The sequence below is a fragment of the Poecilia latipinna genome, unplaced genomic scaffold (assembly GCF_001443285.1).
Source record: "Poecilia latipinna isolate Pla-1442-1.1 unplaced genomic scaffold, P_latipinna-1.0 Scaffold96, whole genome shotgun sequence".
NCBI lineage: Eukaryota > Metazoa > Chordata > Actinopteri > Cyprinodontiformes > Poeciliidae > Poecilia > Poecilia latipinna.
In genome coordinates, this window is record NW_015112712.1 from 30,881 (window position 1) to 47,830 (window position 16,950).

Below are 16,950 nucleotides of genomic sequence, written 5' to 3' on the forward strand. Positions count from 1 at the left end.
AACTTTTTTTTCTGTAAAACTCATTCATAAAGGCATACGTTTTATAGCCTGGAATGTCTTTTTTATAAGCTGTATTGTGCTTCTGAATGTAGCCACAAGGTGGCGATATAATCACGTGCATGAAAGTTTCTCAAAGACCAGAAACAAAATGTTTAAATTTGACATGTATAGACCTGCATGTCAACAAATTATTTTGGTACGTTTTTTGCCCTGCTGGGATAACAGCTCATCGATGATACAGAAACTGTACAACCGACAATAGAAAACTATACAGATTTGGCTCAGATGTACTACAGTGCATCATCTAGTCCTTCAGAGGGAAAATGACACAAAAGACAGCACACAAAATACACATTCCAGTTTTGTTCTGAGTTTAATCACTGAAACAGACAATGAAGCTCTCCTCTTCTTTTGTTTCAGCGGTTTCCCTGAATGCCTTCGGATGGCCTGAAACTGCTCCAAAATGCATCAGAACCATAATGTGACCATTACACATTAACTGTTGAACTTTACCTCTCAGAAAACCATTATATTCCTCTTACCGAAAAAAGATATGCAGGTTTGATTTCGATTACAGAGCAGCAAAACAAATACGAATCTTTATTCTTTTTTTACAACTCAGGTAAGTGCCCTCATTTTTTCATTTGTATTTTTTTCACATGAGGGAATATTTTTAAATTTTGTACTTTTTATACAAACAATTTCAGTAACCCTGACATGGATTATGTGCATCATCTAGATCTGACAATCATTTTGTTTTTTTTGTTTTTTTTACTGATCTGCAGAGGGAAACGACACCACAGTGATCTGCACCAGCCACAGTTGCAATGAAGAAGTTTAAAACTGATGGATTCAGAGCCAGGCTGTGGTCAAGTAGTGCCCATATATGTGCAATGTGTTTATACATCTTACACATTCACCTTTTCGCTCTGCGAATTGTCGTTCCGGAGCAAGCTTTGAGCCGCAATCCACGGCAATTTTTCCCCACACATGATCGCAAAAAGCCTGGTTGCATGCAGTGTGTTGTTAATTTCTGTTTTTTTTTTTTTGTTTTTTTTTTGTTTTTTTTTTCCTTTTCTTGCACAGAAGATTCAGATTTAAAGTTCACATATCAAAGTCCTCTGCAGAATGCCACATGAACGCTCTCTTTTAGCATATTTAAACATCACAAAGGTGAGCTGATAAATCCACACCGTTATTATACCCACAATTCCACGAGAATGAAAGCATAATACGTCCAAAAAACATTTCAGGTACCAGAACAGCAAGGAAACGTGACTGTACTGAAAAAAAAAAAAAAGAAAAAAATACACAAGAAAAAAAAAGTAAAAACTCAAAATTTAACAAGTTGCTAAAAAAATAGATATTCTCTGCCCTCAACCAGACTTTAGAATGAAAAAAAAAGGTAAATAAATGAACATGAGAACACTCAGGTCCAGATCTGTTTAGTTTCCATGGCAGCGCTTCTCCAGCAACTGGCAAAGGCAGCGTTTCTAAGCTCTCCCATGTTTTCTCTGCTCTTAAAAAATAGATGTATACTAGAATTCATACAGTATTTCAAAGCTAAAGTCACAAATGATAAGTATCATAACCAAACCTTCAAAAGGGTCCTTGCAAAGGTTGCAATACACTGGTTTGTATATACGACTTATTTTATTTTAACTTTTTTTTTTCTTTTTTCCTTTTTTTTTTGCATTCAGTCCTATATGCATATGAAAACATACTGTCCTCATTTTGAGCAAGTTAAATGCTTGGTCAGTTGAAATGAGAGCACCATGGGAGAGAAATGGAGGGGATGCGGGGGGTCAGAATACTGTAAGAAAATCCCAGGTGTGCCCAGCATCACACTCCATCCCTGCAGCAGGAAGGGAAAGGGGGACAGAGAGACTGTGGGATCTGGGGGCCTCTTCCCACGTCAGAACAGGCGACGCCCAACTCTTCCACCACCGATCCTTTTCATTCAGTTTTGTCAAGTAGATGCCAAGAAGTAGCTCAGTGCTTTTCTCTTTTTTTTTCAGTTTCCATGATTTTACATGTCTTTTTTTTTTTGTTTGTTTTGTTTTTTAAATCCCTCTTAGTGAAGGAGCAGACTGGTAGTTAAAAGGTTTCAGGTAGGTTTGTGTGTTTGCATTTCATCCCCACCCCCTCGTCTCTTCGCTCTCTCCCCTTTGAAGCAGTGGTTCTTCATGATCAGTGGTCACAGAAGCTATTCATACTCAAGGAACTGTTTATGATAGAATAAGAGATACCTGAGAGAGGAAACGAGGATCAGATTTAGATTTTATTACTTCCTTTTCAGAGTTCTGAAAAAGGTCTTAGCTTTGGTTCTTACCCCTCGCTATCAAGTACATCCTTAATGCTGGCCTTGGTGATTATGGCATCGTCGCATTTGAACCACTGGTCTTTGTGTTGACGGATGAAGCTAGTGTAGTGGCCGCTCTCTAACGTGCCTTGGTGGTTGACCACTGCAAACAACGAATACCTGAAATAAAGATAGATCAGCTATGATTTAGATTCCTTAATCAAACTTTATCTGATTATTTTTGTTCATTTAAATATATGTGGCTTACAGCTAACAAAGCTCCAAATTTACTTAATATAATTAACAAAAAACTGTTTTACTATGGCTATATTGTAGACTATACTACCACAGGGACCTGACAGTTGTTATCGACACCACAAGGTGGTTACAGCATAAAAAGGGTTTTGCTAAAGAAGCTGACTTTTGACAGAGTGCTGGATTCAGGCATATTGATAGAAAACTTAGTGGAAGAAAAAGGTGCACAAGCAATAAGTATAACTGCATTCTTTAAAGGACTGAATTAAAGCACATTCAAGAGTTTGACAAGGCAGGGACAGAGGCTGCAGTCAGCGCTTCAAGAGTCACTACACACATGCCTCGTTTCCGCTGAGCGGTACGCCATTTTACGGTCCGGCAAATTCAGGAGAGCATTTCTACCGCCAGTTGGACTCTCACTGAGGACTCTCACCCAAACGACTAACACAGTGACCAACTAAAGAGGTGACGAATGTAATGCAGTAGTATGTTGTCTACTTGTCAGAGTCAGTGATGTTTTTCTGTACTCCAATCAAAGGACTGCGTTGTGCGACATAAGTAGTTCCACGCTAACCGTACCATACCATTGTCCGATGGACTTGCAAATAGAAGGGAGACCAGGAACGATATGGTACAGATTGGTTATACGGGCCGCTTTTAAAATGGAAGCAAAAAAATTTAAAAATAGTGTGGTAAACTTGCCGCTCAGTGGAAACAAGGCAGATATATCCAGGGCAGAAGTTACAAGTTTATTTATTGTGTCAAGCCACTCCTCGACCAGAGATTGAGACGTTACAGGTTTCTTACCTGCGTGAGAGAGAGGAGGAAAAGACTGGGCTGTTGCTCAGTGCTCCAAAATCCTCTCTTTAGATCAAAGTACATTTTGCATTTTATGTGGAAATCAAGATCCCAGAGTCAGGACAAAGAGTGGAGAGGCACAAAATCTAAGCAGCTTGAGGTCCAGTGTGAACTTTCCACAGTCTGTGACAATTTTGAGAGGCATGTCATCTGCTGGTGTTGCTCTATTGAGTTTCATCGGGTCCAAAGCCATGGAGACTTTTGAACATTGTCCTGAAATGCCAGAACTACCATTGCCTGCTTTAATCATCATGAGATCACTGTGTTTGATTGGCCAGAAACCCAAACGCCACAGAGAACCTATTGGAGTTTTGTCAAGAAGAAGACAAGACTGCAAACCCAACAAGGCAGATGAGCTGATGGCAGCTATTAACGCCACCTGGGCGTCCTCAACACTTTGGCAGAGTCATAGGCTGATCGCCGCCATGCAACGCGGCATTAATGCACTAATTTATAAATAAAAAAATAAAAAAGCACTAACAAAGTACTGAGTGGATGGTATACTTTAGAGTACATCCACTTTATTAGGCTGACAATGCACAATTAAAAAGCTACATTGGTCTTATGAAAGGTTTTCATTAGCTGTAAGCCACGATCTATAAAATTAAAACTCAAAAATTCATTGCTCTGACTGCAATGCATCAAATACGTTGTTTTTTTTTTCTAAATTTATTTTTGCCATCGTCTTCAAAAACATTCCCAGCAGTTTTCTGCATTGTTCAATTGTGTTGATTGCAAGAGACAAATAAAGCTAATTTGCAAATCTCAGCATGTCCCCACCATGCAGCACTTAGACATTTTTATTAACAAGTGCACCCCCCATAAATGTCTTAGAAAATAGATGCCATTGTAACTCCCATGGATGAAGAAAACTAAGCAGCTTTTAATAGACCACAGCCTGATTTAATTAGAAGAAGTCACAGTCGGCTGCTTTGGGTCTTTAGCACGTGCTGCTGTGCTCAAGTTAAAATTTCTGTGATCACTGTGCTGCTGTAGAACCGCTGAGAACAAAATGTCTAGAGATCAGTCTTCCTTCATATGCTAAACCACAGGTACTCACTTATTGTCGTTGTTTAATACGTCAACTGACTGTTGATACTGCCCATTCATTCTGCTCTCTTTACTGTGGATGACAGAAGAAAAACAATCACAGGTTTACATTTTACTTGAGAATACATTTCCACTAGGTGGCAGAGCAGCACAATTTATGACAGCAGGAACAGGCTTACCACATCCTCTCAATTTGAACATTCCAGACATTTTCAAATTCTAAATTTATGAGTGATCATTACATTAACAAATGTAATGATCCAAAGAAATCACAGACTGAAAGTTTTTTTTGTTTTTTTTTTAAATTACTTGAACGTGAATGGCAGCACCTGCTTTAGCAAAATAAAATAAAAAAGATACATTACTGAAAAATGACATGCCTCACATACTTGTTTGTCTAGTTTTTTGTATCAAAGCTACATTGTGAATAATTCTTAATGTCAGTCATTACCATGATTATCCCTCTAACACACATACACATTTCTTTAAGTCTTCATTGTTTTGTTTTATTTTTTTTGTTTGGTTTTTTTTGGTTCTTTAAGTTCCTCTAAGGCTACACTTTGTTGTTTAGTTTCAATAAAAGAATTTATTTATATGAAACACATTAACTGTTATGTCTATATGTAACACCCCAGCTAATGCAGCAGTAAAAGCATACATGTTTCTGATTGAAACGTGTCTTTAAATTAAGATAAAATTACAGCGTTTGTCAGTTTGTTTGTTTTTTTCTACATTCTTCATATGAGGATTCAAGCTCAATCTCATTATCATTACCCATAAGACTACACTCACAAGTAGTTCCAAACTTGCTGAAACAATTGTGTCCTCAGTAATTAATGTGATTTCCCCACCCTTTCATAAAGTGTGTATAAAGTCTCAAATTCTTAGTGTAACATATTAACATTCATATTTCAAACTACAAGTCATGATAATGATGCTGAAAGGTTAAAGTCGGATGGATTCATTCTAGTCAAGAGTGTTAAAATTACAGATTACACCACAATCCTTCCATCTTAAAAAAAAAAAACTGTTTAATTAAAAAGTTTTTATTTAAGAAATATGAACCTGAAGACAGCAAGTGAGAAAATAAGTACAACTCTGCTTACTTTCCACAGACATGTATATCTAGACTCACAATGTGTCAAATATTAAAGCTATTTATGTCCATATTTAAATTTTTGTGAAGTAACATTTCCCCCCCCCCCCCATAGGTTTTCAGACTTGAATATTTTTATCGGACCAAAAATAGCTTAAATGAACACAAGAAAAAAAAAAAAAAAATCTGCCCATCATAAGTCAGACCAGATCAGAGCTTTTGTAAAACAAAGCACTTCAAGTGTTCACTGCAGCCTCACCTGGATGCCATAAAGGGCGTCATGTCCAGCTCTAAAGGGAAGGAAACATAGGTAGTAATCTTCCTCCGCAACTTAGCAGAGTGCTCAAACCGCTGGAGAGGGCCAGACAGGAATGACGAGAGAAAAAAAAAAAAAAAAGGGGAAAAGGAAGTAAATTTAAAATGAAAATGAATTAATTTTACAACACAATTTATAATTAGATGTATGTTTTCAACACAATAATGGCAAGCCAGCAATGGCCTTGGACTTATTTAGCGCAATCCTTTTACAGGGTGTTCCTATGAATATTATAAATAGATTATATGTCTCCACTGCCATATAATAAATAAAACATGGACAGTGGAGGACTGTATGAGTCATAGGATTCATGGGTGTCCTGGGACTGAGCATGAAAGCACTAAAACAGTAGGAGGTAAAGCAACAACAGCTATATGGGATGATGAACACACCTACGCACAAAGACTCAGCCACACGTATAAATAAAATAATACAATCTTACAATACACGGTCCGTAATAAGGCGTCTGTGCAGAAACCAACTGTCTTGGAGTGAAAACCAATTATAAACTGACAGCACATTGTTACCGACTCACTTTGAGATGAAAACACGCTACAATGGGGAGCTTTTTCATTGTCAGCTGTTTGGTGGACTCCTGGTAACTATGGCAACCGCCGCACTTGATTTTGGCACTGCTTCCAAGATGCTCAGGCCGCGTAAACCTGCAGACCAGAAGACAGAACATGTAACAAACTGTAAATCTGCATGACTACACATCACAGAATCATGATCTTAGGCTTTTATCATTAGCCAGAGTGTAGATTTTGTTGCATCTCAGTTCAGTAAGCGCAACAGCTTCAGCCTGCTCTGTACCTTTAAGAGACTTGCTGCAGCAAGTAGGGGTGTGAGAGGTGCTGCAGTGAAAAAAAAAAAAAATGGAGGCGAGAAAAGAAAAAAAAAAAGAGTTGGGGGTGAGACAAATGGGAGAGGTAGAGATTGAGGGCACAGGCAGAAAGGGAATTAGGTAGAGAGGCAGGGAAATGAAACAAGATGAGGAAAAGTGAAAAAGAAACCGCAAGAACGAGGGGGCTGCGGAGGAGATTTGAGAGGTCACACCTGCTCCGTCAACCTGGTGATGGGAGAAGATGAGATCCAAGCATAACAAGGTTGTTGTGACTGAGCAGACACCACATGTGATCCTTTGTACAAGCATGGGGAGGTGGGGGAGACAAATTAAATTTGTTTGGTTACTACTGCAAAAGGCAATAAGTAAGGATAACAACATGCTTTTTTTTTGTTGTTGCTTTTTTTCCTATTCAGCCGTGTCTAAACAGAATTAGTGTTCCAGTCCAACAGAAAAGAGAACATTACCAATAGCAGCAGTATAAATCAGTGGTAGAGATGCACTAATCTGGCCTTTCAGGACAGATAACGATTTCAGTCTGATGAGACAAAAGTGCTGCAGAGTTTTGGACAGAGTCGGTAGTTCTAAATCCATCTGAAAATTAGGAATTACTTAGGGTTACGAATGAACATGTCTTTAAACCCATCTGATTTTTGTTACACTGAACGATGGGAGGTTAGTGAGATGACAATCCATCCGAATTGTCATTTCGGATGGATTTAATGAGTAGAAAAGCCGTTCTAAGATATTAGCTAGTTACGATCTGTGTCGTCAGTGGAGTTTGAGAAAATTCCCTTTATTTCTGTGCTTCCACTGGTCCATTGTGCTGATATTGGTTAGATTTTTCCCTCTCTGTGGGACAAGGACACTTACGCCATTTTATGCAGTTGTCTGCATTTTGATGTTAGATCACTGATTGATCTAACATCAGATAACAAGACTGGCAACTAGCCGGTTAAAATTACTACAATTTATGTCGACATTATTCTTCAATTTATGCTTTTTCTTTAAAATATGTTTTGTCACAACAACAAAATCTATATTTTGCAACACAGATAATAAAAATGGAAAATATTTTAATTTTTTCCCCAAACTGTTCAAACTTTCTATCCCTATCTTCTACCCCTGAAAAAAAATAGAGAGAGAGAGAGAGAGAGAGAGAGAGAAAATGTAATTTGTGGGGTGAAATGAGTGTGTACCTGCGTAGGCAGTCTGTGAGTGTGGTGGATCCTGACAGGTGGCTCTCGCCGTTGACCGTGCTGCCGTCCCCTCCAGGGCTGAGAGGCCAGAAAGGCGTAGATGAGCCTGGCAAATCCAGACTGATGTCCCAAAATGGATCTATTGTTGTTGAAACTCCACTGAGAAGAAAAAAAAAGAAAGAAAACAAACAGAAGAAAGAGCGGTTAGTCCAGGACGATGTAAAATAAATGGGAGCGAGGTTTTACTGTTGGTCTGTTTGTTACTTATTGCAGGTGATGAAAGGATGATGACATACGCTGCAACTTGCACATTTAAATCCAGCTGTCCTCCCTAGATTTGAATCATGTTTTTGTTTTATTCTGCTGGGCGATGAAAACTGTGCGTGTGCATAATATTCATACTTAATAGGTAGGGCTACAAAGAAAATTGGCTTTTTAAAGATTTTTGTCTTTTACCCTAATGGCAGTGATGCACTGCGGCCCACAATGGGTGCTTCTAATGGCCGATATGCATAAATATATAGTGTGACAGAAGAGAAGAGTTGCTGCACATCCCCAATACTGATAAGATGAGTCATGATTTTGTAATTCTCAAAGTGTAGCAGTGGGAGGCCAATAAATCAAATGGGCAAGCATTTATGGTGATGGGAGTGCCACCCTGCAGTAACCTGGCACCATTTGGCTCCCTCTCTTGTACAAAGGACTGGTGTATTCTGTTCCTTAATCATTTATCCTCTTGTAGTCTTTAAGCAGAAAGCCTTCTTAGAAAATGAAGAAGAATGATTAATTGTTCAAGCAGACAATGCAGAAAACATCACAATGGGCGAGGTTTGTTTCCTAGTTTGGGGAAGGTGCTTTGCAGTTCAGTGCAGCGTGCATGTATTAATGCGACAGGACAGCTCTAGGGGGCAGGCGGGCAGCGCTTCAATCGTGCTGCTGTCTAGACAACCCCCATTAAAGTAGCTCTGCAGGGACCGGGCTCTTTGAATAGGAGAAGGAGAGACACATGGTTAAACACCATGCGAGAACGGGCGGCGTCCATTTTGATCTACCCGCGGGCGAGAGGTAGGTAAAGGTGGATGGACGAGTAAATCCAAGGGAATAAAAAGCCCTTATTACAAGCCATAAACACGTCTTGCACACTTACTGGCAAACCTGACAGGTAACATCAGATTGCAGGCCTCCAGTGAAGATTTGGTCAATGATGCAGTTACAGTGATTTGGATTGTTGGTCTTCTTCCCGTTGTCATCTCCTGCCGGAAACAGAGAAATCTGAAAAACTGGTTCGCCTTCTTTCTCAGTTTACACTTCGCCGGTAGCAGTATCACTTCTCTACTTCAATGCTCTCAGGTCCTCAAAGAAACCCTTATTGCCATGTCTGGAGGCGAGTGAGGCTGACATCACACTGCAGCAGGGCCTATTTACATTCTGCATACAGCTTACTACCCTTTTCCCTTGGTATAAACCATTGTTAGTCTCCTTCAGTATGTTTCCAATAATATCAGGGACAGCCTTTTTACACTTAAGGCTACCACTATACAATTTTCTATGCAAACTATTCTCTGAAAATCGTGTTTTAGGATGTCAGAAGAAACCAAGTCATGCTCCATCTGTTTAACAACCAAGAAAAACATTTCATTTCAAACAAGGGCCAGAGGGTTTCAAGCAAAGCTTACTTATCGTGTCTCCTTTGCAGTGTCGATGCAGAACATCCAATGCTGCAATAAGGAACTCGTGGGCGTCCTGCTGCTCATATCCTGCGAGGTGACGTGCGTGAGTCCACACCAGGTGCAGCAGCCGAAAGGGAATGTGGGGCGAACGGTGGCCCGAGTAGAACTGAGGGCACAAAGGAAAGATGCTTAGTGCTTCACCTTTTTCACATTTTGTCGTGTTATGGTCGTGAATTCCTCTGAACCCATCGTTGTAGGGTACATCGATATGATGGCTTAAAGCAGTCGATTTTAGCTCCAGCTGTATATTTAGTGTTGTTGGTTTGCTGAAAAGGGGAAACTTTGTCCAGCTATAAAGTCTTGAACAATCTCTGACCAGTTCAGCTCCATCCATCTTCATCCAGCTTTCTCATCCTTGCAGAAGAGGAACGTTCCCCCAGCATGCTGCTGCCACCATCATGTTTACCAATGAGGAATGTGTTTTATGAAAGAACCGGGGAGATGTGACCATCTAATGTAGCTATCGATCAGGGTTACTGCTTGATTTGTTATTGTGAGGAATAATTTATTCATAAACACAAATGGCACAGACATCCGATTACTGAGATCATTAGCTTTTTATGTGATTTGCTCTTTTTTTTTCCCCCCCAAAATACAAATGTAAAGTAAGGGCACAATGACTGTTAGGTTCACACAACCACCATGATCAGAATCCACTTTAAGAGTTTAATTTTTAAATTTTTTCAATCCCCTCCAGTCCTGTGCATTTTAACAGATCAACCAACTGAGAAGCGAGAGAGCCCTGCTAGTCTGTCTTGTTAAAGGTGTCAAGATGGGGGTGGCAAATCAACTCGTAATACATTAGAGCGCCACTTGCCATCTGCGGGCCTGTATGTATGCTGCAAAGAGAGGGGATGTAGGAAGACAGTGAGGCAGTGTGGGAGAAGACCAGCTTCCCATTATGTAATAGTTTTAGATCACGAGATCTAAAAGTAGACATTTAAGTAAAAATAGTTTGCTAAAAATAACTGGAAAAAAGCTGCATGAAAAAAAGCTAATTACAAATTGGTACAACAAAAAGTTAACGGGGCTTCCTTTCCTTTCATTTCAACAGCTGTTCACATTCCTTTCGGGCAACATTTCTCCTCCTATCCCTCTCTGAGTGTAATCCGCTGCAAAAGGCTGAGTCACAAAACCCAAAGGGCGGGGGGAAAAAAAAAAAAAAAAAAAAACACGGTCCGTAAAAGTCCCAGATTACGGCTGCGTGTTAAAAAATAATTCTTCTTTTCTTACTTAAAGTAAAAAGTTCACAAACACCTCCTATAAGCAAGCAGCGCATCATACCTCCTGAAAAAGCTGCGACATCTCACACACCAGACAGGAGTTTGATTGCATCTCGCACTTGTGTCTGTCGGAGAGAAAAAAGTCTCGCAGAAGCGGCGTGTGTGTTAAGGCCTGGACGATACAGTTCATGAAACACGTGTTGCCCAGGTTTATTAGCCCTCGTAAACCTGCGGGATGAAAATACAAAAAGAGAAGTGTGAAAACGACATGGCAGGGAAACTGAACATATTTTACTTCATACTGCTGGAGAAGGGGGGAGATTAACCTGTAAGCATGCATTTCATTTAGGAATCAGATGGGTAGCTCAAAATTAACAAACAGTGTGATACTGAGGCTGGCTTTCAAGCTGAATGTGTATTAAAGGCCTATTTTATCGCCGTTTTGTCATCCATGCTAAATTACATCAGCTCTCTGTCAAGATCTGTACACAAACACACTTTACTTTTCATATTAATATTTGCAAAAAACATTTCACATTTTCCCCTGGACATCGCAGCTTAGATTCTGTTAGGACATGCTAGGTGAACTGCGACCCTGTGGACTCTGTGGACGTTTCCACTCACGTGTGTTCAAATGTTTCTTGAAACAGCTTAATTAATAAATGGCTTGCGATTTAATAATATGGTTTTGGTTTAGATGTCCAAGCCAGCAAACTGTGTGAATCCTGGAGAAGACCACAAAGTTGTGAACAATTCATTTAGAGTCCTCCTCTGATGGTTGAACAGGTGGAACACAGCCAGGTTCTGGGCGCGATCCAAACCGAGCAAGGTTTGGTGCTAGAGGAGCGTGCTCAGTGAGACGCTAAGCACTTTACACTGGTTCTGGCATGCAAACAGTTCAAGCAACACATGATTGGTCAGTCAGGCTGACCAATTATTCTGTCTGAAGATTTGAGGGGGGAAAAAAAAGGTTCAAACGGATCAAACAAAATGACCAAGAGTACAAGAAAGCAACAGATTGCTGCAAAGCAGTAGCTTTGGTGAATAAAAGAGACAAAACGAAGCTTGCGATGCGCTTCTAACTCGGTAGGAACACACAGTTCTGCATCTCGCTGTGCTTTGCCTGAGGGGTTGCTCTGTGCAGTTGACCTTGAGTATTGCACTGACATGCACGACTGACCCCAAGCACACTTGCACAAAAAATACAAAACACCATGACAACTTACAACTGTCAAATAATGAAAAAGTGTTCCGATTACGATACGCAGGCTGAACAAGTGCGCTCTATTGCCTACCTATGGTACAGTTTGTAGTGATTTTCCTTCGCTTTGGATTGTGTCGTAATAACTCTAGCTCTCTCTTAGTCGGCTCCCACGTCGTGTATTTCTCCCCAATGCCTGTTGGACACACAAGAAACAAAAATATGACAGCAGTGGAACATTAAGACAAAACGGACTAAAAAGCCGCCTTTGTTCTTTCTGAATGATATACCTTGCAATTTCCAGGCCTTCCTCTGCTCCTCTTTGGCAATCTGTTCCATGTCTTTGTCGTATATGTAGTCTTGACACACAAAACAGTATATTCCACCGTATAATAAGTCTATTGCTGGAAGGAAAAGAAAGGACGTCTTAATTACAAATGCTTTATAACATATTTTTGAAGCTTGGGGTTCAGGCAGATAAACTTAAAGGAGAAACTCTCCCTACGTCATCTTTAAAAGTGAAAATTTCAAAACTATTAAAAATCTGTCCTAATTTATTTAAGCATCCTGTATGCTTAAATAATGTTTAGATTTTCCAGCTACTAAAAATGTGCAAAATAGATAAGTGAACAAAGCTATAGTAGTAAAAAAAAAAATAAAAAAATGAAGTTCTAAGCAGTATTCTACCTCAGTCGTATTAGAAGGCCTCCAAACTTAAGCTTGATGAAATATTTTAACATTCATCTTCAAAGTAATATAATTGACATTGATTTAAAAAGTAGAAACATAAGAACATGAGTGGAAATACAATGATCTTTACCCTCTTAGTGTACATCTGTGCTTCAGACTTAATAAATCTGATTTTCATAAAGATAATCATGTTTTTCTTTTGTAAAAACAAATGTGTTTCAGTACCAAGAAACTAGTAAGATTGGTCAAAGTTCACCAGAATCTATTTGTGATCATATTATTGCATAAACCGAGAAACTATGAAACAGCAGCAGTGATGGTATAGGCATACTTGTTTCACCTCTCCCACCCATGTACTAACACATACGCCACCATCTTCCATCCTCCAAGTCCACAGCAACAATACCTCAGCTCTGTTGCCGTGACAACCTATTTTTAGTTTAACTGGACGCATTTCTGTTTTTGGCGCTACCCACACTAAGAAAGTAAGCTTCAGCGTTATTCAGAAACCTTTCAACAACCGAATGTGCAGATTTAGGACAGAAAGAAACGCAACACAATGAAATGGCGGTGGAAGAGGAGAATACACCAAGTACGAGAACTTCACTGACAGACAAAAATCGATTACTTTTCCTCACCTGAGCGAAGCACAAGAACAGCGAATGAAAAGATTGGAACATGAGAGGAAAGAAAAAGTAGATATGATAAAGGGCTGAAGATCTGAAGAGATCTAAGAGCGAGACTGTTTAGAACAAACACGATGAAGCGGCATGAAAGCAGCCCTGAGAGTGAAGTTGCCATCAAGCCGTTTTGCACACAGGGGAGATTGGATTAATTTGATTTGAAGCAGAGATGAGCAGAAGGGCAATGTCAGAGCAGCTTCTGTGTAGCTCAAAGCTAATTAACACCATAGCCATTCACTTGGGGTATATATGCGTTTAACCAAACTGTTGAGCAGCATTAATTCAATCCAAGCCGTTAAAGACAATAAAGTAAGAGTATTGCCCCTACGTGTTAATTTGCCTGCGTCAGGGAAACGTCTGAATCTTAGACAATCAACGTCTTTTTAACACAATTAGAATGTTCGAATACAGCAAGGCCTTTGGAAGAATTAGTTTTGTTTCTGTAAATCAATGTGTTCTGCTATATTAAGATGTGTTCTATTAACTTAAATGTACCATCACTAACTTTGGATGTTCCTCTACAATTGCAACATGAGATTTAGAAGTAGAAGTTCTAATTATGATACTGGAAAAACCTGTTGAAACGTTAACATCTTATGATTGCACCACATAGAAGTGGAAAGACATAAGTAGTACGTGAACAAGAAAGCACAAAAGTGAAGAAATGAAAAGGAAAGGTTTAAAGAATCCAAGTATCTAGTAAAACCTATGTTTTCACCGTGTTCAGGTAACAAAGACTGCTATGATCATCATATGTCTATTAACTGGAGATTTCTTTTCATTCAAACAATTTGAAAAAAATTAGTAACATTTCACAAACAGCAAGCAAATTTAGTAAAAGGCATCACAAACTTGCATTAGTTGTCCCCAATGTCTAATGTGCATTAATTACCTTTCAAAAGAGGCAAAAACAAATCAAGTGGGTGAAAAAAAATAAAATTTTTACTTGTGGTGCTAATGCATTTTTAATAGTTTCCACATTAAATTTGATTAATGGATAAAAAACAAAGACTGTTTTATAGCCTATAACTTCCAGAGTACCAAAATTAAAATGCCTTTAACTTTAGAGTGCCAATGGCTGACAAATAATATATTTTTGGGACAATGAAACATTTGTATTAAAATGCAAATGGTGATTGGCTACGCCCAATCCCAAAAAGCTAATCAATATAGAAGACCTAACTTCAGATGACACTGAAGACTAACCTACCTTTTGATATATTGGTGAGAGAAATAGCAACAGTCTAGTACAATCACCAGAAGCAACAGCATGAAGACAACACCGATTTCTCCAAATAGGATGTACAGCTTCATATCAAAAAATGACATTACTGAAAAGTTCATTTATTTCAGTGATTCAATTCAAAATGTTGACTCGCAGCTAATTAAAAAATAAATTTGTGAAATTTAATGAAGAAATGTTAAAAGTACTTCTACATAGTGTCAGTGTGTGGCAGTCGGCCAATACATCTGCTGCTTGTAATCCTTTTTCTGCAAGTTCTTCCTTTCTCTAAACTTTGTATTAATAGGGTAGAACACAGAACTCATGCAGAAGATTTAACTTAATGACATTTTGTCGCTTACCAGCATTTTAACCCGTGATTAAAATGCTGATGGTAAGCAAGTTTTTTTTATACATTAAATAAAAAAAAAAAAAAAAAAAAAAACTATTGGTTGCGTGAGATATTACACATTTCTGAAAAACTGACTTCGAGGCGTTTAATGTAAAAATTAAGACATAAAGCCATTCAATTTATCAGTGAGTTTAATGTGTTTTATGATGCTCTATTTTACCGACATGCACCAGTATGTCTATATGAAGAGTCGACACAAGACAGCTGAGAAGCAAGCACTGCATTTGTATATATAGTGAAATCTGACATTTTTTAAATTGGATTGGGAACATTGATCGCATACGGACACCAACATAATTTAATACTAGTCTGATATAATGATGGCTCATTCTACACCAAGACAGAGAAACAAAACATGTGAAGTAAACTCTTAGTGTGACTCTGTTGAATGTGGCAACGTCCAGAAAGTATCAATTGCAAAACATATTGTGGGCAGTAATATGTATGAAAGAATGGGTCACTTACCTAGATTGTGTCTTTTGCTTTTTGCGTGTTCGTGAATGTGTTTCTTTGTAAAACAGCCGAAAAAGACGCAGTAGAGACAAGAGTGGAGTCGGTTCAGGTGGGCGCCACACATGTGACAGATGCACGACTTGGCCTGTAAAACAAACAAACAAACAAACAAAAAAAAAACAGGGAGGATGGGGGTTTGGATGAAAACAAGGGAGAGAAGCTAGTGAGTGAGAGTGAAGGAGGAGATAACCGAACACTCATGGTGAGTGGGAAGTATACAGAGAGGAACTGTTTGCCAGCTGAAACAGATTTCTATCTTCCAGTTGCTCCCGTAAACACTTCAGAGAACACATTGCTTGAATAAACCTGACATGAAAGCAGACTGACGACTGCTCTGCCTGTTGACAAATCAAATACAGTCGAAAAACAACATATTTCCACGAAGAATCTTTCACTCTCCAAAACACACGCAGACGATGATGGGATTTACTGCTTGGCAGGCGCACTGCAAGAGATGAGCAAGATCTGTCTGAGGCACACAGGCACCACATCAGCAGTGACTGTGTGTGTGTGTGTGTGTGTGTGTGTGTGTGTGTGTGTGTGTGTGTGGGTGATAGGTTTGGCTTATATCGTCGAAGCAATCTTCAAAACTGTGCATCTGAAAGCTCGACACTACTGGCAAACGTGCCGAGAGCCAGTCCAAGTCCCGCCAATTCCCATTACGTTTTCAGCAGTACAACTGTTAATGTGTACAAATGTTGCAGAAAGATATGGCAAGTTGTTAAATACAGTAGACACTGCTAAATCTTAAAATTAAACTTCCAATTAAGGCTTACAAGAGTAGCATAAAGACATCTGTGTTTGTATGTCCACTGCAGTTTTATGCCAATTATCCTTTTTAAGCACATTAGGAGTCATGGTAGAGCAGAAAAAGTCACCAGAATGTCTGCTTTGTGAGGAAGAAAGAGGTTCAGAACTGAGGAAAGTAGGTGGGAAGCAGGTGAAGATACACAAAAAAAAAAGTAAATCTCATACAAGCCATTTATCAGTTACCCATTACTAATAAACAGTGGAAATTCAGTGAAAGATGAACCTGCATCAAAAAAATATCTAAAGCTTTTGAAAACAAACTCAGTGAACCTGCACAGCATTATCTACATATTGTTCACTTTTGTCTAGAGATACAATAGTGTAACTAAACTCCATCTGAACATCAACCCTTGGCATAATGGGAAAACAAGGAGTCATCCCTTTCATCCTCTTCTCCATGCATGATTCAAAATACATCATTTAGAAAACCAATTGTGCATAAGACATTTCCCTTTGATACTGGTAATTAGCAATAATTTAAAAACTACATATTCCCTCAAGATTAGCAAAAAAAAAATAAATATATATATATATATATATATATAT

General features: G+C 38.9%; 1 protein-coding gene across 2 annotated transcripts in view; it reads right to left on the reverse strand.

Annotated features, from left to right (window-relative positions):
• Window positions 1–571: 571 nt before the first annotated feature.
• Window positions 572–16,950, reverse strand: part of LOC106942329 (ubiquitin carboxyl-terminal hydrolase 22) — a 31,487-nt gene continuing 15,108 nt past the window's right edge. For both annotated transcript variants that reach the window (XM_015025590.1, XM_015025598.1), the window contains 12 exons: window positions 15,547–15,679; window positions 12,365–12,478; window positions 12,169–12,270; window positions 10,935–11,101; window positions 9,597–9,756; window positions 9,068–9,173; window positions 7,921–8,079; window positions 6,413–6,539; window positions 5,821–5,912; window positions 4,476–4,538; window positions 2,333–2,482; window positions 572–2,249 (listed from right to left, as the gene is read on the reverse strand). In XM_015025590.1, the coding sequence (XP_014881076.1) occupies window positions 2,207–2,249; window positions 2,333–2,482; window positions 4,476–4,538; window positions 5,821–5,912; window positions 6,413–6,539; window positions 7,921–8,079; window positions 9,068–9,173; window positions 9,597–9,756; window positions 10,935–11,101; window positions 12,169–12,270; window positions 12,365–12,478; window positions 15,547–15,679 (1,416 nt within the window). In that variant the 3' untranslated portion in view covers window positions 572–2,206. The remainder of the gene's footprint in view (window positions 2,250–2,332; window positions 2,483–4,475; window positions 4,539–5,820; window positions 5,913–6,412; window positions 6,540–7,920; window positions 8,080–9,067; window positions 9,174–9,596; window positions 9,757–10,934; window positions 11,102–12,168; window positions 12,271–12,364; window positions 12,479–15,546; window positions 15,680–16,950) is intronic.